The sequence below is a fragment of the Vipera ursinii genome (assembly GCF_947247035.1).
Source record: "Vipera ursinii genome assembly, chromosome: 3".
Taxonomy (NCBI): domain Eukaryota; kingdom Metazoa; phylum Chordata; class Lepidosauria; order Squamata; family Viperidae; genus Vipera; species Vipera ursinii.
Window position 1 is genome coordinate 4,508,358 of NC_139516.1, and position 21,457 is coordinate 4,529,814.

General features: G+C 48.1%; 2 protein-coding genes across 4 annotated transcripts in view; one reads left to right on the top strand and one right to left on the bottom strand.

The window, feature by feature from the left end:
• ARFRP1 (ARF related protein 1) overlaps positions 1 to 10,263 on the bottom strand; it is a 32,980-nt gene extending 22,717 nt beyond the window's left edge. Inside the window, exons 1-3 of the mRNA XM_083361001.1 lie at positions 10,079 to 10,263; positions 3,474 to 3,573; positions 774 to 861 (exon numbers count right to left, since the gene is read on the bottom strand). Of these exons, the coding sequence (XP_083217127.1) occupies positions 774 to 861; positions 3,474 to 3,566 (181 nt within the window). The 5' untranslated portion in view covers positions 3,567 to 3,573; positions 10,079 to 10,263. The remainder of the gene's footprint in view (positions 1 to 773; positions 862 to 3,473; positions 3,574 to 10,078) is intronic.
• A 285-nt stretch (positions 10,264 to 10,548) lies between these two features.
• ZGPAT (zinc finger CCCH-type and G-patch domain containing) lies at positions 10,549 to 19,998 on the top strand. 3 transcript variants are annotated; one of them, XR_014492268.1, is made up of 7 exons: positions 10,549 to 10,763; positions 12,438 to 13,199; positions 14,335 to 14,468; positions 15,626 to 15,784; positions 17,378 to 17,509; positions 17,676 to 18,164; positions 19,367 to 19,998. XR_014492268.1 is itself a non-coding variant. In XM_083360883.1 (7 exons), exons 2-7 carry the CDS (start codon positions 12,580 to 12,582, stop codon positions 19,503 to 19,505), a joined length of 1,605 nt encoding a protein of 534 aa, XP_083217009.1. In that variant the 5' UTR covers positions 10,549 to 10,763; positions 12,438 to 12,579; the 3' UTR covers positions 19,506 to 19,998. The 3 variants fall into 3 exon arrangements, 2 of the variants coding, with proteins under 2 accessions (XP_083217009.1, XP_083217010.1); XM_083360883.1 differs by having other exon boundaries at positions 17,676 to 18,096; XM_083360884.1 differs by having other exon boundaries at positions 10,567 to 10,813; positions 17,676 to 18,096.
• The last annotated feature ends 1,459 nt before the right edge of the window (positions 19,999 to 21,457 follow it).

Sequence of the window (21,457 nt, forward strand, 5' to 3'; positions counted from 1 at the left end):
CCCTGTGGTTCTCTTTCTCTTCTCCTCCTGTCCCCTCCTTTTTCACTCCTCCTCTTCCTCCTCCTCCTCTTCCTCCTCCTCTCTGCAAATCACACTTCCTTCTAGCACTGATGATGTTACCTAGCTGGGTCATGAAACGTCTGCAAGAAAACCACCCAGCTCAGAGAGCACCAACGACCCCACAGTCCCCCTCCTCCTCCTCCTCCCTTCTAGCACTGATGACGTTACGTAGTTGGGTCATGAAACATCTGCAAGAAAACCACCCAGCTCAGAGAGCACCAAGGACCCCACAGTCCTATTATTCCTCCTCCTCCTCCTGATGACGTTCCCTAGTTTGGTAATGAAATGTCTGCAAGAAAACAACCCAGTTGTTTAGGACCTCGCAGTCCTATTCCTCCTCCTCCTCCTCTCCACAAACCCCCTTCCTTCTAGCACTGATGATGTTACCTAGTTGGGTCATGAAACGTCTGCAAGAAGAGAACCCGGCTCAGAGCGCACCAAGGCCGCCACAGTCCTATTATTCCTCCTCCTCCTCCTCCTCCCACTGATGATGTTACCTAGCTTGGTAATGAAACGTCTGCAAGAAAACCACCCAGCTCAGAGAGCACCAAGGACCCCACAGTTGATTCCCCCTCAATATGAATGCATAGTGACTGGGTTAAATTTTTGTCTCCTCGGCTGTTGGGTCTCCACCCCAGCTTTGTCTAATGCCAATCCATGACAAATGTTCGGTGTCGTTCACTCGCATCGGCCCGCAATCGGGATCGACTTACTGTTCAAACCGACAGTGGTTGTGATTTTGGATAAACTCATCCCTTTGTAGGTCCTGTTGAATCTGGTTTTCGTCTGTTCGAGAAAGGTCTGGAGGACGAAGGGACAGAAGGAAAGGAAATGGAAAAAAAGGGAAACTCAAAAGTTGTTTGTATTTGTTGACTGCTGGGGAACCGAGAAAAAAAAATTACGGCAAATTCAGGATCTTGAGATTAAGCAAAAAAAAAAAAAAGGGATCTTGCCATCTCAGAACAATTTATTCACAATTTGTTCTGAAACTAATGGAAAAGTAGCTGGCCTTTGAGGTGGATCTGTTTAAGCAAGCCTTTCAAACAGGGCCCTATCCCCACATTTGCTTTAGAATGAGCGGTAATTCTTGACTTACAATCACAAATGGGACAGGAATTTAAGTTGTAAGTCACTGCAGCCGTAAGTAGAGTCATCATCACGTGACTGGGCACAATTTGACGACGGTCGTAAGTCAAGCCACCTTGTCATAAATGGGAATCCCACTGAACCAATGGAAGTTTTTGCTAGAAACGGGGTGGGGGGGGGGGAGAAGAGTCACAAATTACTGCTAAGCTTGTAAGCCGCCCTGAGTCTTCGGAGAAGGGTGGGATATAAATGGAATTAAAATAAATAAATAAATTGTGATCATTTGTCTACAAATGTGATGCAGTTGCCCAGTGCTTGAACTGCAACCACAATTCAAGTTTTAAGTTTAAATTTTCTCTATAACTGATTTTTTTTCCGGAGGCCACTCTTAATTCGAACCATTTCTGAGTGAACAGTCATAAATTGAGGACTGCCTGTATAGAGTATGTTTGATATCTAATTGGCTTGGGTTCTCTGAGGCCATTATTTTTAATTACATGTTCAGCATCTTTTTGTTATTAAGAGGCAATCCTTGACGTACAACCCTTTATTTAGTGCAGGGGTCTTCAAACTTGGCCCTTTTATGACTTGGGGACTCCTCAGCCAGCATGGGGGAACTATGGCCCCCTCATGACTCATGGACTTCAACTCCCAGAATTCCAGAGCCATCATGGCTCAGCTTGGAAACTCTCCCTTTCCCCTCAGCATGTCTGGCTCAGGAATTCTGGGAGTTGAAGTCCACGAGTCATAAAAGAGCCAAGTTTGAAGACCCCTGATTTAGTGACTGTTCAAAGTTACAACAGCATGGGAAAAAGTGACTTATGACCGGTCCTCACACAACTGTCACACCGTACGTTTTTCACACTTATGACCGTTGCAGCATTCTCACGGTCACGTAATTAAAATTTGGACGCTTGGCAACTGGCTCATACTTATGACGGTTGCAATGTCCCAGAGTCACGTGATCACCTTTTGAGACCTTCTGACAAGCAAGGTCAGTGGGGGAGTAACAACGGTGTTACTAAGTTAACCACTGCAGCAGTGATCCACTTTACTAATTTAACCACTGCAGTGATTCACTTAAGAACTGGGGTAGGAACGGTGGTAAAATGGGGCAAAATTTGCTTAACTTGCTTAGCGGCAAACACTTTTGGCTCAACCGTAGTCCTAATTCGAGGAGCCCCTGCACCCTTTTAACCCTGTAAGGCTTCCATACAGATTGGGGCAGCCTAAAAGTTTAACAATCATTCACAGAAGCTTATCAAATGATAAGCACGGATAACACAACAGAAGTGGGTCCTAGATGGGAGACATCACAGCAGTGGCTTCCTTAAGACTAGATTAAGAAACAGAAAATGTTATGATGCAGAACGGAACATTCCATTTTTTAATCTTGGAATGCATCACAGTCAATCTTGTGAAGACTTGGCAATTTAACCATTTTTTTTAAACTGTTGCAAAATTTTAATTGGAGGAGGCCCTAAGTGCGACAGCATCCTTTACCTGCAGGGGACACCCCGCCCCTAATAAAATTAGAGATGGGTGAAATTTATCTCATCCAGTAGCTAGAAGTTTCTATGTAATAATAACAACAACAACAATACAAAATAAAAATAATAATAAAGTTGGAAGGGACCTTGGAGGTCATCTAGTCCAACCCCCTACTCAGGCAGGAAACCCTATATCATTTCAGGCATATGGCTGTCCGGTCTCTTCTTACAGAATTCCAGTGTTGGAGCATTCACAGCTTCTGGAGGCAGATTGTTAATAATAAAAATAAAGTTGGAAGGGACCTTGGAGGTCATCTAGTCCAATCCCCTGCTCAGGCAGGAAATCATACCATTTCAGACAAATGGCTGTCCAGTCTCTTCTTAAAGACTTCCAGTGTTGGAGTATTCACATCATCTGGAGGCAGGTTGTTAATAACAAAAATAAAGTCGGAAGGGACCTTGGAGGTCATCTAGACAAAACCCCCTGCTCAGGCAGGAAACCCTGCACCCTTTCAGAGAAATGGCTGTCCGGTCTCGTCTTAAAGAATTCCAGTGTTGGAGCATTCACAGCTTCTGGAGGCAGGTTGTTAGTAATAAAAATAAAGTCGGAAGGGGTCTTGGAGGTCATCTAGTCCAACCCCCCTGCTCAGGCAGGAAACCCTGTACCCTTTCAGACAAATGGCTGTCCAGTCTCTTCTCAAAAACTTTCCGTGTTGGAGCATTGACAACTTCTGGAGGAGTTATGACTAGGAATAAACCAACACAAGCACGGAGAGGGGGGGGCAGGAGGAGGAAGGGAATTTTTTCCCGTTTCTACAAACAAGCCTAGATACACACCGTTTTTCCAGCATTGTCCAATCCCAGGATTAAGATGCAGTATTCATCTCGCCGGAACATATACTTGTAAAGCCCGGAAAGCAGTGTGTACATTGTGCTCCTGTAAAAAAAAGAAGGCAAAATTTGGTAAGCCAAAAGATCTTTTGTCCCCCCGTTTCCCCCCCCCGACACTCCTTCCTGCTCCAAACCTAGGCAGAAATTTCCCTCGTAAATGAAAAGAAACGGAGACTTATTGAAGATTCACCAGATGAGGCGATGGTTATTTTCCCAAGACTTTCTAAAATAACGGAACTGCGCAAGCAGAGTAATGTGTTACTTTTCTATTTATTTATTTGTATGCCACCTTCAACCATATCTAAGTTGCCTAAGGTGGGACTAGAATTCACCGTCTCCTGGTGACTGGCCCAAAGTCATTCAGTCGGCTTTCATGTCTAAGGCAGAACTAGAACTCACAAACTCCTGGTGATTGGCCCAAGGTCACCCTACTGGCTTTCATGTCTATGGCAGAACTAGAACTCACAAACTCCTGGTGATTGGCCCAAGGTCACCCTACTGGCTTTCATGTCTAAGGCAGGACTAGAACTCACTGTCTCCTGGTGTTTGGCCCAAAGTCACCCAGCTGGCTTTCATGTCTGAGACGGGACTAGAACTCACAAACTCCTGGTGATTGGCCCAAGGTCACCCTACTGGCTTTCATGTCTAAGGCAGAACTAGAACTCACAAACTCCTGGTGATTGGTCCAAGGTCACCCTACTGGCTTTCATGTCTACGGCAGGACTAGAACTCACTGTCTCCTGGTGTTTGGCCCAAAATCACCCAGCCAGCTTTTGTGCCTAAGGTGGGACTAGAACTCACTGTCTCCTGGTGATTGGCCCAAAGTCACCCAGATGGCTTTCATGTCTGAGACGGGACTAGAACTCACTGTCTCCTGGTGATTGGCCCAAAGTCACCCAGCCAGCTTTTGTGCCTAAGGTGGGACTAGAACTCACCGTCTCCTGGTGACTGGCCCAAAGTCACCCAGCCGGTTTTCATGCCTATAGCGGGACTAGAACTCATATTCTCCCACTTTCTGGCTCCTTTCTTGGTCTAGGCCAGGGGTCGGCAACCTTGGCTCTTTTATGACTCGCGGACTTCAACTCCCAGAATTCCCGAGCCAGCTATGCTGGCTCGGGAATTCTGGGAGTTGAAGTCCGCGAGTCATAAAAGAGCCAAGGTTGCCGACCCCTGGTCTAGGCCCAAAGTGATTATACAGGTATTCTAACTTACAACTCATAACTTACAAAGGTAGTAAAATTGGGTGCCTCTCACTTAACAACTGCCTTCCTCTGCATCGGAAACTCCGTGCTCAATTGCAGCCACAAACAGAGGACTGCCTGTAATCTCTTCTGTCATTTTAGAGACCTACCTTTTTCACCCTAGAAAAATGAGCAGTAAAACCAATTCTACGTTCCTGTCAAGGAAACTACATGGCTACCTCCGCTAAGCGTGAAGTGCAAAACGTGAGGGGATTGGTTATGTGTATAAACCCAGAGCAGTGTACACATGATCGAAGCATGCACGACAGGTGGCAGCAGCTATCAGTTCTCCACTGGCCTCGAAAAACTTAATTGTTGGCCCAGATCAGCAGGAGGGAACCGTGAGAAAAAAAACAACCCCAAGGCTAGAATTTCCCTTGCAAAGCAGACTTAGCCGAAATAAGACAATTGTTGCCTCACTGCTCAGAAAACCACAGGAATGGATCTAGCAGGAGTTGAGCTAGATGTCAGAATCCAGTTATATTTCATTTCTATCTATCTTCTCTGATTTTAAAGGGAGGCGGTGGCTCAGTGGGTTAGGACTCTGAGCTTGTCGATCGGAAGGTCGGCAGTGTGGCGGGTCGAATCCCGAGTGCCGCGTAGCAGAGTGAGCGCCTGTTACTCGTCCCAGCTTCTGCCAACCTAGCAGTTCGAAAGCACGTAAAAATGCAAGTAGAAAAATAGGGACCGCTCCGGTGGGAAGGTAACAGCGTTCCGTGCGCCTTTGGCGTCTAGTCATGCTGGCCACGTGACCACGGAGACGTCCTCGGACAAGCGCTGGCTCTTCGGCTTTGAAACGGAGATGAGCACCGGCCCCTAGAGTCGGAAACGACTAGCACGCATGTGCGGGGGAACCTTTACCTTTTACCTCTCTGATTTTAAAAAACCCCAATCCTTACCATCTCCTGGATTCTGTCACACTAAAAAAAAGGGAGGGGGGTGCACATGGGGTTTTACTACTTTCACTTCCTGTATACAATACCAAGTAATCTTTTGTTGATTCACTTCCAGGCTGCTAAACATAACAATGTAGCCACCTGCCTTTCATCCTATGCCTCTCTGAAGCTCTTCTCTTTACCTACAGCGAGGGGTGGGTGGGAAAGATGCAACACCTGGGATCTGGGCAATAAGAGGATTGAACGATCTTGGATCTTGCCGAAGGAGCCAGACTTATGTTATCTTTCCTGAAGTTGTTGTTTGTTAGCTGCGAAGTCGTGTCCGACCCATCGTGACCCCACGGACGACATTCCTCCAGGCCTTCCCGTCCTCTACCATCTTCTGGAGTCCATTTAAGCTCACGCCTCCTGCTTCAGGGACTCCATCCAGCCACCTCCTTCTCTGTCGTCCCCTTCTTCTATTGCCCTCAATCTTTCCCAGCATGAGGCTCTTCTCCAGTGAGTCCTTCCTTCTCATTAGGTGGCCAAAGGATTTGAGTTTTAGCTTCAGGATCTGGCCTTCTAAAGAGCAGTCAGGGTGGATCTCCTCTAGGACTGACCGGTTGGATCGCCTTGCAGTCCAAGGGACTCGCAGGAGTCTTCTCCAGCGCCATAGTTCAAAGGCCTCAACTCTTTGGCGCTCTTTCCTGAAGTAACACCTACAAATCTGCCGGTTTGAATCGCCTGGAAGAACTGCGGGGTGGAGGTGGGGGGCTGCTCGGGAACACTTTAAAACATTGAATGGGGGGGGAATCCCCCATATCCTGTCTAGCATGCCTTCAGCCAATTTCTCTTAATAAAAATCCCTGCTGGAAGAAACCGCTTCCAAGAGTTCTGTTTTCTTAAGACGTTGATTGAAGTGGGTCTTTACACTAAATTGCAAATACTTCTCGGTTACAACCAAGCCTACCCTTTTAATCCCTCAGCACGTAGCTAATCACTCAGTTCGTCGTCGTCTTTCTCACCCTTTAGGGTGCGGAAAACCACAACGGCACCCTAACGGGGAAGGAGCGGTCCCATTGCAGGTGGTGTGGTTTTCCTATTGTGTAGCAGGCATCACCTACACACAGTATACGAAAAATATAATTCAGCTTTCTAAACCAGGAGATGTGGCTTCTTTTGTAGATGTGGTGTCTGAACACAGCCCAAGTTGTTTTGTTGAGATTTGGGGGGGGGATTATATTTATTTCAAAGTCTTTTTTCCCCTCCCGTGTCTGGAAAGCGAGACGCTGCCGGCGTTCGTTCAGGTTCGTCACTGCTCAGATGCTCGTTGACTTTCAGATTCTACTACGATTAGAAATGCAGATGACACCACTCTAATGGCAGAAAGCGAAGAGGAACTAAAGAGCCTCTTGTTGCGGGTGAAGAAGGAGAGTGCAAAAGTTGGGTTGAAACTCAACATTAAGAAAACCAAGATCGTGGCATCCGGCCCTCTCAATTCCTGGCAAATAGCTGGGGAAGAAATGGAGGTAGTAACAGATTTTATTTTCCTGGGCTCCAAGATCACCGCAGAGGGGGACTGCAGCCAAGAAATTAAAAGACGCTTGCTCCTCAGGAGGAAAGCCATGGCAAATCTAGACAGCACACTAAAAAGCAGAGACGTCACACTGCCAACAAAAGTGCGTATAGTCAAGGCTATGGTCTTCCCAGTTGCAATGTATGGCAGTGAAAGCTGGACCGTAAGAAAGGCTGAGCACCAAAGAATTGAGACCTTTGAACTCTGGTGCTGGAGAAGACTCCTGCGAGTCCCTTGGACTGCAAGGCGATCAAACCGGTCAGTCCTAGAGGAGATCAACCCTGACTGCTCTTTAGAAGGCCAGATCCTGAAGTTGAAACTCAGATACTTTGGCCACCTAATGAGAAGGAAGGACTTACTGGAGAAGAGCCTCATGCTGGGAAAGATTGAGGGCAATAGAAGAAGGGGACGACAGAGAATGAGGTGGCTGGATGGAGTCATTGAAGCAGTAGGCGTGAGCTTAAATGGACTCCAGAAGATGGTGGAGGACAGGAAGGCCTGGAGGAACGTCGTCCATGGAGTTGTAATGGGTCGGACACGACTTCGCAACTAACAACAAAAGTGGCTAAGCTTAACCGACATTTAAGACTAGGATCAAGGAAGCTTAGGTCCAAATTCGTTTATTTGTTAAATTTATAGGACACCTGTCTCATTTTCGCTGTGTCTCTGGGCAGCTTAGTGAGTGATAAAAAGACAACACAAAACGATTTAAATTTTAAATAAAGATTTAAAAACCAAGAGGACCAGCAACATGGGAAGTTCCCGGGGAAAACCTTGGATCAGCCTGACTCTTTTAGCCTAGCCAAGGATTAGTGCAAGAAGGCATTTAATATTCTTGGAAGGAAGGTGGGATAGAAATTTAATAAAGTATGTGTTTTCCTTTCCTCCATATATTTTTTTTCTATTTACAACCTGTCCTTGAGTGACTGAAGTTATGAGCCTCTCCCCAAAGTTTAGAAGTTCCAATTACACACACACACACACACACACACACGACAATTGTACGATCACATTTCGGGTTCTTGGCAACTGGTTTAGCTTTATGACCATTTAAGTCCTCGACTTACAAGCACAACTGAGCCCAACATTTCTGCAGTTAAGCGAGACATTTGTTAAAAGTGCATTTTGCCCCATTTAACGACCTTTCTCGACACCCTTGTTAAGTGAATCACTGCAGTTGATCAGTCAGTAATATGGTTGTTAAGGGAATCTGGCTTCCCCATTGATTTTGCTCGTTTGCAAAAGGGGATCCCGTGACCTTGGGGCACAGCAACGGTCATAAGTGTGAGCCAGTTGCCAAGCATCTGTATTTCAATCACATGATCATGGGGCTGTTACAAAGGTTGTCAGTGTGGAAAAAATGGTCATAGGTCTCAACTGTTGTAAGTCAAGGACTACCTTTACAACGTCCTGCAGTCACGTGTCTGCCATTTTTGACATTTTTTAAAATGGCTTCTGGCATTTGCTTAACAACTATTGCATTTCCTTAATGACTGCTGCCAAAAAAGGGTTATTAAAATTAGGCGTGGACGTGTAACGACCTGCTTATTGACCGTGACAACTTACAACTATAATTCCAGACTGAATTACAGCTGAGGACTATCTGTATTTTGTCTGCTTTCCTAGGGTTTGTACTACTTCAATTGTACACTGGTCAGAGTTGGTTTTAAAACAAAATGGTAAACTAATACAATTAAAATACGACTGAAAGGCAGAATCAACAGCTTCCAACCCACGATGCTAGAACACTACAAACAGGCCTTTTTTAAACCATCCATTGGAAGGCTGAACTCTAGATAGCTTAAAGTTGAGAAGCTGGTCTACACAGTCATAACAGCTGGAAGGAGCCACCTTTTACTGCTTTGTAAGATGGATTTATAAGTGTTACAAAGCATGCATGGGACACATTGCTTGTACTGGCTTAAGACTTTAATAAGCTAATTTTGTTTGGCTAATGCATTATTCCTTTTTTTTAGCTGCAGTTTTTCAGGAGGCTAGCAAATAATGGTTGGTGTCTGTGCATGGGGGAAAGCCCGACTTACTGAAATTTAGCTCCTGCAAAAATGAAAAAAAGAGATTTTTTTCTTTCTTTCAGTGGCTGGGAAGCCGGGCTAGGCTGAATTCGGAGCCTGAATCCTTCCAGCTTCCCTTAGAAAAGGGCTTATCGCTCCACGGATTAGGGTACCAGCCAGGCGCCCCGATACCAATACAAAGAGAGCACCTGAGCACGTGAAGAGTATTTTACATTTATGTGCTACCTTTATGTGAAGAGTACTTTACATTTCTATCCTATCTCTGAGGCAGCATGAATAGAAATCTCTCCTCCGACATTTGTATTTCAACAAAGTGGCTACACAATAGTGGGAGAACCAAGAGATCACCTAAAGCAGGGGGTCTTCAAACTTGGCCCTTTTATGACTTGTGGACTTCGACACCCAGAATTCCTCAGCCAGGCACCCGTGCCTGGCTGAGGAATTCTGGGAGTTGAAGTCCACAAGTCATAAAAGGGCCAGGCTTGAAGACTCCTGACCTATAGAGAGGTAGGTGGGTGGGTGGGTGGGGGAAAGGTCACCTCCCTCCATAAATATTTGGATGGGAGACCACCAGGAGATCCCACTAGAAGGGGAAAACAAAACATTATCCCAGCAGGATATATCCTACTATGTAATTCACTGGGCGCCCAACCTCTGCTGGGAAGTGTCAAAGGAGCCCCTGAGCATGCACAGAGTTCCTTTGCCCGAGGAACCTCAACAAACCGCCTCTGGGTCAAACCCACCCAGATGACTTCCCCACCGGCGCGATGGGGACTGTAGTCCCGCCTTCCCCTTCGCTGTCCCCGAGGCGCTGGAAGAGACTTACCGGGCACTTTACAAAGAGGTGGGGGGGCGAATTCGTTTAAACGTCTCCTGCTCGCCTTCTTTACGGGCTTCTTCCTCGGTCGGCCCTGTTCGTGCCCAAGGGTAGCCTGGGAAATGGAGTCCCGTCCCCGGCGGCGACGGCCTCCCGCTGCCTGTAAAGGACCACGATCCCCATGAGCCTTTGCGCCGCCGCGCCGCGCCCTCTCCCGCGTCGCCGGGCAGGAACCATCGACAGGGAAGGAAAGAAGAGGGAGGCGGAGCCATTTCCGGTCGGACACGAACCATAGACAAGGAAGAGGGGGGGGGGAGAGAAAGAGGAGGCGCAATTTCCGGTCGGCTTCGTCGGGTAGGCACTATGGACAGGGAAGGAAGGAAAGAAGCGGGAGGCGGAGCCATTTCCGGTTGGCTTCTCTCTATGGTCATGGAAGCCTCTATAGAAGACCGGAAGCGGAGGCGGATTCAGGGACGGGAGGGGGTGGGGAATTATCATGGCGGTCGTCGGGTGCTAAAAGGGGGAAGGCTGGCCGTCGTTCGGGCGGGGAGGTCGTGCTGGTGAATCGCTTTCCCTCGCTTGGCAAGTCTCCAGCCGGTCCCCGTCCAGAAGCCCGGGACTACAAGGCCAATTGTCCTCCATCCCAGCGGACCCATATGGCTGTGGATGATGGGAGATGAGTCCAGTGCTTTCGGTGGGGCTGAGACTTCCCTCTTTCTGGTCTGAGTTAACTGCAAACGAAAGGTCTAGCTTGGAAGGAGGCGTCTTCCTACCTGCTCGCAAATCCTTCCCCCCCCCTTTTTTTGGTGTGTGTGTGTGTGTAGCTTTTCCGGTTGAATTTCTGCCTGACTCACGAGGCCCAAGCTCCCTGCCCAGAACAATAAAAGGAAAAAAAATTATATATATTTTTTCCTCCGTGCACGGAGACAAGTCCTTTTTTGGTGTGTGTGTTTGTGTGTGTAGCTTTTCCGGTTGAATTTCTGCCTGACTCACGAGGCCCAAGCTCCCTGCCCAGAAAAAGAAATCATATATATTTTTTCCTCCGTGCACAGAGACAAGTTGGAGTTGCCACCTTTTTCTTGACTGCCTTTGCTTCCTCTGCCATTAATAGCAGCTGCTGAAATTAAAAATTGCTTTTTAATCCCTTCATATCAGGAATTATTTCACTGGCTGTTCATTAAAAGGCGCACCAGTAGAAGAAGAAGAAGGAGGAAGGGGGAAATTGTACCTTGGTTGCAGTTTTTAATCGACACTATTTGGATTTTCTTAACCTGATTTCTGACAAAAAAAGGCTACTGGATTTTCTAACTTGGTTTTCCTTTGAAACTTTGATCCTTCTTTCCTGAAAAGGCATTTCAGGTCTCTCGTTCCCCTTATGACAGGATTCATAAACACGGGCACATTTTACTGCAAACTTTCTGCCTCTTTAAGAAGACAGAATAAATATCTTGCTGTTTTTCAGATGTTGTCTTCATAATTCTTCGATGCAGGTAGTCCTCGACTTACAGCTATTTGTTTAGTGACCGCTTGGATTTACAACAGCACTGAAAAAAATGACTCGGGAGCAGGTTTCACAATTAATTAATTAATTTATTTATTTATTTATTTTAATCCCATTTATATCCCGCCCTTCTCCGAAGACTCAGAGCGGCTTACAATTTAAGCACAAACCAATGTGCTTAGCAATAGCCTTCATTCTATGTATATGCCTGCTTATTAGGGCTTTCGCCCCCCCCCCCAAGCGGCATTATTACAAAGTCAGCTTATTGCCCCCAACAATCTGGGTCCTCATTTTACCTTGCAGCATTCTCATGGCCAGGTGATCAAAATTTTGGTGCTTGGAAACTGGCATGTACTTATGACAGTTGCACTGTCTTGGGGTTATGTGATTATCATTTGTAACCTTCCCAGCTGGCTTCCGAACAAGCAAAGTCAGTGGGGGAAGCCAGATTTGGTTACAACTACATGATTCACTTAAGAAATGTGACGAAAGAGGTAAAGTGGGGCGCAACTCACTTAGGGAAATTTTGAGCTCAGTTGTGGCCGTAAGTTGAGAACTACCTGTAATATTGCTTTGTAACCGACTCAGTGTCTTAGATGCCATTCTACAGAATGTTTGAAGCTTTTATTGAAAAGTAGCGTAAACATAAAATTATCTGTGATTTAAAGGATTTAAAGAGTAATTATAGTAATTAGAATATTTTAGAGTAAGATTGTATGATGTAATATCCTGTATTCAGCTTTGGGAAGTGGGGGGGGGGTGTTGGGAAGGGAGGGAAGGGAAGGGGGGTGGGGGAGATGGGGTATATGTTCTAAAAATGTATTTTAAAACTTTTCAATAAAATAAAATTATCTGTGTTTCTTGCAGTGAGATAAGCTTGGACGTAAAAAAAAAAACAACCCAGCACCAACCATGAACTAAAGTGTGCAGTCCTTATTGGTGGATAAAATATTGTATTTCTTGGTTACCTGTTAAGCTGAAAATGAACTGAATTTTCAAAGAAGGAGCCATGGATGAGGAGAGCTTGGAAACGGCCATTCAGACTTACAGTGCTCAGCTGCAGCAAGTGGAGCTGGCTTTAGGTGCTGGGCTGGATCCAACACAACAGGCTGATCTAATCCAGTTGCAGGCTGACTTAAGGCAGCTGATAGAACTGACAGAAGCCAGCCTGCTGTCTGTGAAAAAAAGCAAGCTTTGTTCAACTTTGGACCCGGAGGGGTTTTCCACGCCTTCGTCTGCTCATCCTCAACAGAGCCTTGGAGAAGCTGGCCGTCCAAACACCGACGACGAATATGCTGCTTTTAAGGAAGCCATTGCACAAATAGACGGAGAGGACGGTCCACCGAGAACTCGGGAAGGCAGAGATGGAATGGGTGATGAAGAGGAAGAAGAAGAAGAGGAGGAGGAGGAGGAGGAGGAAGAAGAAATAGCTAGTGGAATGAAAGTGAAAGCTCCTTACTACAGTTCTTGGGGAACCCTGGAGTATCACAACGCTATGATCGTAGGTAGCGAGTGCTTGGAAGATGGAGGGCCCGGAGTTAGGGTGCTCTACCTCTACCCAACTCACAAGTCTTTGAAGCCCTGCCCCTTTTTCCTGGATGACAAATGTCGATTTCAAGAGAATTGCCGGTAAGTAGATCAACTGGTAAGGGGCGGGATTCCTGATATATGCAAGAGGCACTTGTCTCGCTATGCAGGCGACGTCCTGTGGGGACAATCTATACCAGAGGTCTTTCAAGCTTGGCCCTTTTATGACTTGTGGACTTCAACTCCCAGAATTCCTCAGCCAGCGTGCACGCTGGCTGAGGAATTCTGTCAGTTGAAGTCCACAAGTCATAAAAGGGCCAAGTTTGAAGAGCCCTGATCTCTCTATGAAGAGACTACTGTTTTGCTGCTTGGGACATCTCTGTACAGGTTGTCCTCAATTTGGCGACGTGATCAAAATTCAGACATTTGGCAACCAACACATACCGTGTTTCCCTGAAAATAAGACCCAATCGGAGAATAAACCCTAGCATGATTTTTCAGGATACTTGCAAAATAAGCCCCCAAAATAATGCTTCCCCCAAAATAAGCCCCGCTTAAGAGATCATCTGCTCTTTAGAAGCCCAGATCCTGAAGCTGAAACTCAAATCCTTTGGCCACCTAACGAGAAGGAAGGACTCACTGGAGAAGAGCCTCATGCTGGGAAAGGTGGAGGACAAGAGAAGAAGGGGACGACAGAGAATGAGGTGGCTGGATGGAGTCACTGAAGCAGTAGGCATGAGCTTAAAGGGACTCCAGAAGATGGTCGAGGACAGGAAGGCCTGGAGGAACGTTGTCCATAGGGTCGCAATGGGTCAGACACGACTTTGCAACTAACAACAAGAGATCATCTGCCAGACGAACGCATTTAGTACCGTATTTCCCCAAATATAAGGCCTAACCAGAAAATAAGCCCTAGTGCGTCTTTTGCAGCAAAAATTCATATAAGACCTGGGGGGGGGGGGAAACACTGTTATTTACAACGGTTGCCGTGTGCCGGGGTGACAGACAGGCAAACTCAGCGGGGCAAGCTGGATTCACTTAACAACCGTGCTGGCAACTTAACATCTGCAGGGAATTCACTTAAGAACCGGGGCGAGGAAGGCCGCAAAATGGGGCAAGACTCAACATAACCAGCGTCTTGCTTAGCAACAGAAATGTTGGGCTCCGTTGCGGTTGAGGACTACCCGTGTAAAGATCGAGTGTTTTGAAACCGAGGGATTCTCTCTTTTCCTGGCAGGTTTTCCCACGGGCAGGTGGTACCCATTGAGGAGCTGCACCCGTTTGAAGAGCCTGACCTCAGCGGTCTCGCTGTGGGTTCGGCCTGCCTGGCCAGACACCAGGATGGGATCTGGTACGCTGCTAAAATCACAGGTGAGGTTGATTTCAGCATGCCCTACATGGGTTTCATTGTACGAAGAGCCTTGGACCCTGGTAGCCACACCTGGGACAGGTAGTGCTCTGGCCCAGATTTGGCTACTCTTTAATCAGAATAGAGCTGGAAGGGACCTTGGAGGTTTTCTAGTCCAGCCCCCTGCTCAGGCAAGAGAACCTATACTGTCTCAGACAGGTGACTGGCCAGTCTCCTCTTAAAAACTTCCAGTGATGGAGCGCCCAAGAATAGTAGAATAGAAAATAAGAATAGAATAGAGAATAGAAAATAGAGAATAGAATAGAATCTGGAAGGGACCTTGGAGGTCTTCTAGTCCAGCCCTCTGCTCAGGCAAGAGAACCTATACTGTCTCAGACAGGTGACTGGCCAGTCTCCTCTTAAAAACTTCCAGTGATGGAGCGCCCACAATTTCTGGTGGGAAGCTGTTCCACTGGTTGATTGTCCTCACTGTCAGGAAGTTTCTCCTTAGATCTGGGTTGCTTCTCTCCTTGATGAGTTTCCAACCATTGTTTCTCATCCTTCCCTCTGGTGCTTTGGAGAATAACATGACCCCTTCTGCCTTGTGGCAGCCCTTCAGATACTGGAACGCTGCTATCGTGTCTCCCCTATTTCTTCTTTTCTTTAGACTAGCCAGTCCCAAGTCCCGCAGCCATTCTTCGTTATGTTTTAGCCTCCAGGCCTCGGATCATCTTAGTTGCTCTCCTCTGAATTTTTTCCAAACTCTCAACATCTTTTTTTGTGATACGGTGACCAAAATTGGCTGCAGTATTCCAGGTGTGGCCATACTTTATAAAGCGGTATTAAATACTTCGCACAACTCATCGTTAATTGATTCCAGGCGGCGTGGTGAAAACCAAAAACGAGGAATACCAAACACATTTTTTCCCCCATAAGGAATAATGTAGGTGAGTCACAAGGCAGCCAAAGACCGACAAGTTCTAGTTTGCGTGCCGAGTACCAAACAAACAACTTCTGGGACAAAATGTTCGCCTCAAAATGCACCAAGTATCCAATTCAATAAGTTTCCAAGGAACTGAGTAACCAGGTATCCCTGTATGCGTATACCACCTGGAGTGACTTATAGAAATAACATAGCGGAAGGGAAATAAAATGAACAATCTCCATTCTCCTTTCTCAGACATTGACAGCGGTTACTACACGGTGAAATTTGACTCGCTGCTCCTGAAGGAAGCGGTGGTGGAAGGGGACGGTGTGGTCCCTCCCCTGCGTAGTGAGGAGACCTCTTCCTCCTCGGAATCCGATGGCGATGAATTGGATAGCGCTGGGTACGCTAAAGGTAAAAGATACTCCACCTCTTTTTTTTTTTTACTTTTCCAGGGCCCTGCAGTTACTGCGCTTATTTTGCTCCTAATCAGCTGCTTGTACCTTCCAAATCCCCCTTTTGGCCACCATACAAGGAGTCCTCGACTTACGACCACAGTTGAACCCAAAATTTTCATTGCTAAGCAAGGCAGTCGCTAACTAAGTTGTGCCCCATTTCTTAAGTGAATCCCTGCAGTCGTCAAGTTAGCAACACGGCTATAAAAGTGACTCTGGCTTCCCCCATGGACTTGGCTTGTCAGAAGATGGCAAAAGGGGATCACCTGATCCCGGGACTCTGCGACCGTCATAAATGCGAATCGGTGGCCAAGCAGCCGAAATTTGATCACGTGACCGCAGGAGAATGCCGCAACGGTCACAAGTGGGGGAAACGGTCATAGGTCACTTTTTTTTCTGTGCTGTTGTAAATTCGAACGGTCACTAAACAAGCTGTTATATAAGTCAAGGACTGCCCGTGCTGCATTCGAAACACGCTGCCATGGGGCCTCTAAAAAGGTGGCTTGAGTTTTGTCTTCAGAGGAAAGGCACCAGATCCCTTGGGACGTGGGGCCCAAAGGCTGGCCTTCTCTGGTCATGCACAGAGGGCTTTTCTTAGTCTGAAACAGAGAACTTGCAAACTGGCCATTTCTTTAAACAGGTCACTCAGTCAAACCGTCAAAGCAACAGCCTGATCAAGGAACCGCCAGGAGCACTCCCACCAACATTGACAGGGCAAGCCACTTATGCATAAACAGAGAGCAAACCTCACTCCCTTTTATCCCTGATGATGTTACCTAGTTGGGTAATGAAATGACTGCAAGAAAATCCCCGAGCTCAGAGAGCACTAAGGACCCCACAATCCTCCTCCTGCTCCTCTCCACAAACCTCACTCGCTTCTCACAGTGATGACGTCAACTCCCAGAATTTCCCAGCCAGCATGCTTTAAGATGGGTGGACTTCAACTCCCAGAATTCCCCAGGCAGCATCCTTGATGGGTGGACTTCAACTCCCAGAATTCCCTAGCCAGCATCCTGTAAGATGGGTGGACTTCCAATTCCCAGAATCCCCCATCCAGCATCCTTTAAGATGGGTGGACTTCAATTCCCAGAATTCCCCAGCCAGCATGCTTTAAGATGGGTGGACTTCAACTCCCAGAATTCCCCAGCCAGCATCCTTGATGGGTGGACTTCAGCTCCCAGAATTCCCCAGCCAGCATCCTTTAAGATGGGTGGATTTCAACTCCCACAATTCCTCAGCCAGCATCTTTTGAGATGGAGGGACTTCAACTCCCAGAATCCCCAGCCAGCATCTTTTAAGATGGGTGAACTTGCAACACCCAGAATTCCCCAGCCAGCATTCTTTAAGATGGGTGGACCAACACCCACAATTCCTTAGCCAGCATCTTTTGAGATGGAGGGACTTCAACACCCAGAATTCCCCAGCCAGCATCCTTTAAGCTGGGTGGAAATCAACTCCCACAATTCCTCAGCCAGCATCTTTTGAGATGGACGGACTTCAACTCCCAGAATGCCGCTTTCTGCCTCTAACCCCTCTCCCTCCTCCTCTCCAGTCCTTGAAAGCAGCGTCCCGGAGAACGGGGAAGGGCCCTCCGCCGGCCTTTCGTCCTTCGGCAGCTGGGAAGCCCACACCCGTGGCATTGGCTCCAAACTTATGGCTCAGATGGGTTACGAGCTTGGTAAAGGTAAGCGAGCTTGGTAAAGGTAAGCGTGGGTCCGGGGTGTGTGTGTGTGTGAGAGAGAGAGAGAAACGAGGTGTATACCCGCAAGGAGGCTCTCCCCGCAAGTGGCTGCCTCAGCTGTCCTTCTTCTTGCAGACCCGCCCCCGTGTCCTCCCTCTTTCCCTTGCAGGCCTGGGCAAAAATTCCGAGGGCAGAGTTGAGCCGGTCTTGGCCGTCGTGCTCCCTAAGGGGAAGTCGCTGGACCAGTGTGCGGAGATCCTGCAGAAGAAGAGGGAGGGGAAAGTGGATCCCTCCAAATCCAGGAAACGGAGGGCGAAAGGAAAGAGCGCGGCCCGGCTCCGGCAGCCCAAGCCCAAGCCGCGTAACGTCTTTGATTTTCTGAACGAGAAGCTTCAGGGCCGGGAAGCTTCGGAGGGGCTGCCGGCAGGGAAGCTTCCCCCGCCGGAGAGGAGCAGCAAAGAGCTCTACCACGCCAGCAAGAGCACCAAGAAGGCGCTGAGTGTCCGCCTCTTCCAGACGGTGGAGGAAATCGAGCAGACCCAGAGGGACATTCGAGGGATCCGCGAGGCCTTGGCGCGCAACGTGGGGCGGTAAGGGGAGCCTCTCCGTCGGCGGGAGAGAGCTCGTCCGGCTGACGTTCTCCGCTGACCCTGGAAGGGTGTGTGTGTGTGAATTAACACCCGTCTCCCGGGTCTTCCCGCTTAGGCCAGGCAACCGTGCACGGGTTTGTGGGTCGGGAGAGCCGTAGCGCGGCTGGTGGCGCCTGCCACTCAACGTCTCGTGCCTTTAGAAACGGCCCCTTAGCCAGGTCGGATCCAGGCCCAGAGGTCGGATTCGCCCCGACCTGCAGACTCTTGCTTGTCGCTCGCCTGAATGGAGGTTTTGGTGGCTTGGCCGGTTTGTGATTTGGTATATTGTGCAAACCTGGGATGTAAGCTAATTTGGTCAGTAGGTTGTGTGAAATGAGGGGACGGGGAAGGAGAGGAAAGGAAGGGAAGGGAAAGGAAAGGAGAAGAGAAAGAAGTAAGGAGGGAAAGGAGGGAGGGAAGGAAAGGAGTAAGAAGTAGGGGAGAAAGGGAAGGAGGAAGGGGTGGGATGGAAAGCGAGATGGAAGGAAGGAAGGAAGGAGAAGGGAAAGGAAAGGAGTAAATGGAAGGGAAGGAAGAAGGGATGGGATGGGATGGAAAGGAAGGAGATGGAGGGAAGAAAGGGAAGGAAAGATGGAGGGAAGGAATGGGAAAGGGAGGGAGGGATGAAGGAAGGAAGGAAGGAAGGGCCCTAGTGGCGCAGTGGTTAGAATGCAGCATTGCAGGCTGACTCTGCCCACTGCCAGGAGTTCGATCCAGACCGGCTCAAGGTTGACTCAGCCTTCCATCCTTCTGAGGTCCGTAAAATGAGGACCCAGATCGTTGGTGCCAAAGAGGCCAACTCTGTGAACCGCTTAGAGAGGGCTGTGAACCACTGTGAAGCGGTATGTAAGTCTAAGGGCTATTGCTACCGGGGGGGGGGGGTTGTTTTGTTTTGTTTTTCCGATGGTTGCTAAGCAAACCAAGAGTTCCCGATGGGTACAATTTTGCCAAAGCCGTAAATTCCAATAAATTTGGGGCAAAACGATCCAAAAAAATTGTAATCCCGTGAGCACGGTCAATGCAGCCAACAGCCGTAAATGCATCCGAAGTTCGGTTCACGTTGACCACGCGGGGGCGGGGGGGAGGTCAGAAGTCCGAATCCAGGTCATAAAGTCCTCCTTGTTTTGGTTTTTTTTTTAAGTCGGTCCTCATTTTGAATAGGCGCAAAGCGAGCGGTCGTAAGTCGGGGACTACCCTTCCGCTCCTGATCCTCTCTGTCCTTGATTCCTAGGCACACGGTAGCCACGGCGAAGCTGGAAGAGAAGCTCTCGGGGGCCCACAAAAAACTGGGGGAGCTGCGGGCTTTAGAGGCGAGCCTTCAGCAGGAGCAAAAGAAAGCCGACACGCACAAAAAAATGACCGAGTTCTAGCTTTTTTGCCCATCAGGTGCCGGTGGGGGAAAAAAAAAGCATATTTCAGTTCAGGATGGCTGCGGAGGAGCTGCTACATGAAAACTAGTTCCTTCCTTCTGGATCTCCTCCTCTCCTGGTTGGACAAATAGGCTGGATTTGAACTGGTAGCCCCGGAAGGTGGACAGCTTCGTTTTTTTTTCCCTCTTCAGAGAAAGCCTCCCAAAATATCCACAGCAGATTCAGATCTGTTTTGGTTGGGGAAAGGGTTTTTTTCCTGCCGCGACAGGTCTGAGCAATTGTGGCCGTGTTAAAAGAGCTGTGGACTTCAATTCCCAGAATTCCTGAGCCGGCCCTGTTTAAAGGTTTTGCTGGGTTGTACCCTTTTTTTTTTTTTTTTTTTTTGGTTCTTTGACTTCTCCGGGACTTCTCGGTGGCCTCTCTTTTTTTTTTCTTTTTTCCCTCCCCTCTCGGCATGGAGAACAGAGAGAAATAAAATGAGAGAAAACCCTGGGCTTTTTGTACTAGCATTAATCGACGTGACCAGCAGGAGGCGCAACGACATTCTCGCGGAAAGCAGTCCTTGGATTGCGCCACATTTCAAGCTGGCAGAACACACATTCCCCTTTCCCGGGGACCATGGCTCTTTTCAAGTTATTTGATAATTTCTTTACTATTTACAAACGACACAAGGCGGCGAGTGTACCCAAACATAGCTTTCTCCTCCTAGTTTTCCCCACAACAGCAACCCTGTGAGATGAGTTGGGCTGAGAGAGAGAGAGGGACCGGCCCAAAGTCACCCAGCCGGCTTTCGTGCCTAAGGCGGAACTAGAACTCACCGTCTCCCAGTGATTGGCCTAAAATCACCCAGCCGGCTTTTGTGCCTAAGGCGGGACTAGAACTCACCGTCTCCTGGTGATTGGGCCAAAATCACCCAGCTGGCTTTCATGTCTAAGGCAGGACTTGAACTCACAGTCTCCCAGTGATTGGCCTAAAATCACCCAGCCGGATTTTGTGCCTAAGGCGGGACTAGAACTCACCGTCTTCCGGTGATTGGCCTAAAATCACTCAGCCGGCTTTCATCTCTTAAAGTGGGACTACTAAAACTCACTGTCTCCCAGTGATTGGCTAAAACTCACCCAGACGGATTTTGTGCCTAAGGCAGGACTAGAACTCACCGTCTCCTGGTGATTGGTCCAAAATCACCCAGCTGGCTTTCATCTCTTAAAGTGGGACTACTAAAACTCACTGTCTCCCAGTGATTGGCCAAAACTCACCCAGCCGGATATTGTGCCTAAGGCAGGACTAGAACTCACCGTCTCCTGGTGATTGGCCCAAAATCACCCAGCTGGCTTTCATGTCTAAGGTGGGATTAGAACTCACCGTCTCCCGGTGATTGGCCTAAAATCACCCTGCCTGCTTTTGTGCCTAAGGTGGGACTAGAACTCACTGTCTCCCACAGATTGGCCCAAAGTAACTCAGCTGACTTTCATGCCCAAAGTGGGACTAGAACTCCCTGTCTCCTGGTGATTGGCCCCAAATCACCCAAGCTGGCTTTCATGGATAAGGCAGGACTAGAACTCACCACCTCACCTGTTTTCTAGCCTGGTGCCTGAACCATTTGACCAAACTGGCTCTTACCAGTCCTTTCTGGTCACTTGGAAACTCTTCATTCCAGCTACTGGTAGTCCTCGAAGTACGACCGTAATAGAACCTGCCCCTTATGGTCATAAGTCATGACAGTTGTAAAGTCGGTCGTTAAGCGAATCTGGCTTCCCCATTGGCTTCGCATGGCAGCAAGTTGCAAAAGGGTCACATGACCCCCCCCCCCCCAGGATACGGCAACCGTATGAACCAGATGCCAGAAGTCTGAATTTTGATCACATGACCACCGGGGAATGCTGCAATGGTCGTAAGTGTGAAAAATGGACAGAAGTCCGTTTTTGTCAGTGCTGCCGTAACTTTAAAGGGCT

What these genes read in the sequence shown, in the direction of transcription:
- ZGPAT (XM_083360883.1), top strand. Translation starts at nt 12,580, where the DNA reads ATGGATGAGGAGAGCTTGGAAACGGCCATTCAGACTTACAGTGCTCAG. An exon ending in TAGCGCTGGGTACGCTAAAG is followed by an intron (nt 15,785 to 17,377) that starts GTAAAAGATACT and finishes CCTCCTCTCCAG; the next exon opens with TCCTTGAAAGCAGCGTCCCG. An exon ending in GGGTTACGAGCTTGGTAAAG is followed by an intron (nt 17,510 to 17,675) that starts GTAAGCGAGCTT and finishes TTTCCCTTGCAG; the next exon opens with GCCTGGGCAAAAATTCCGAG.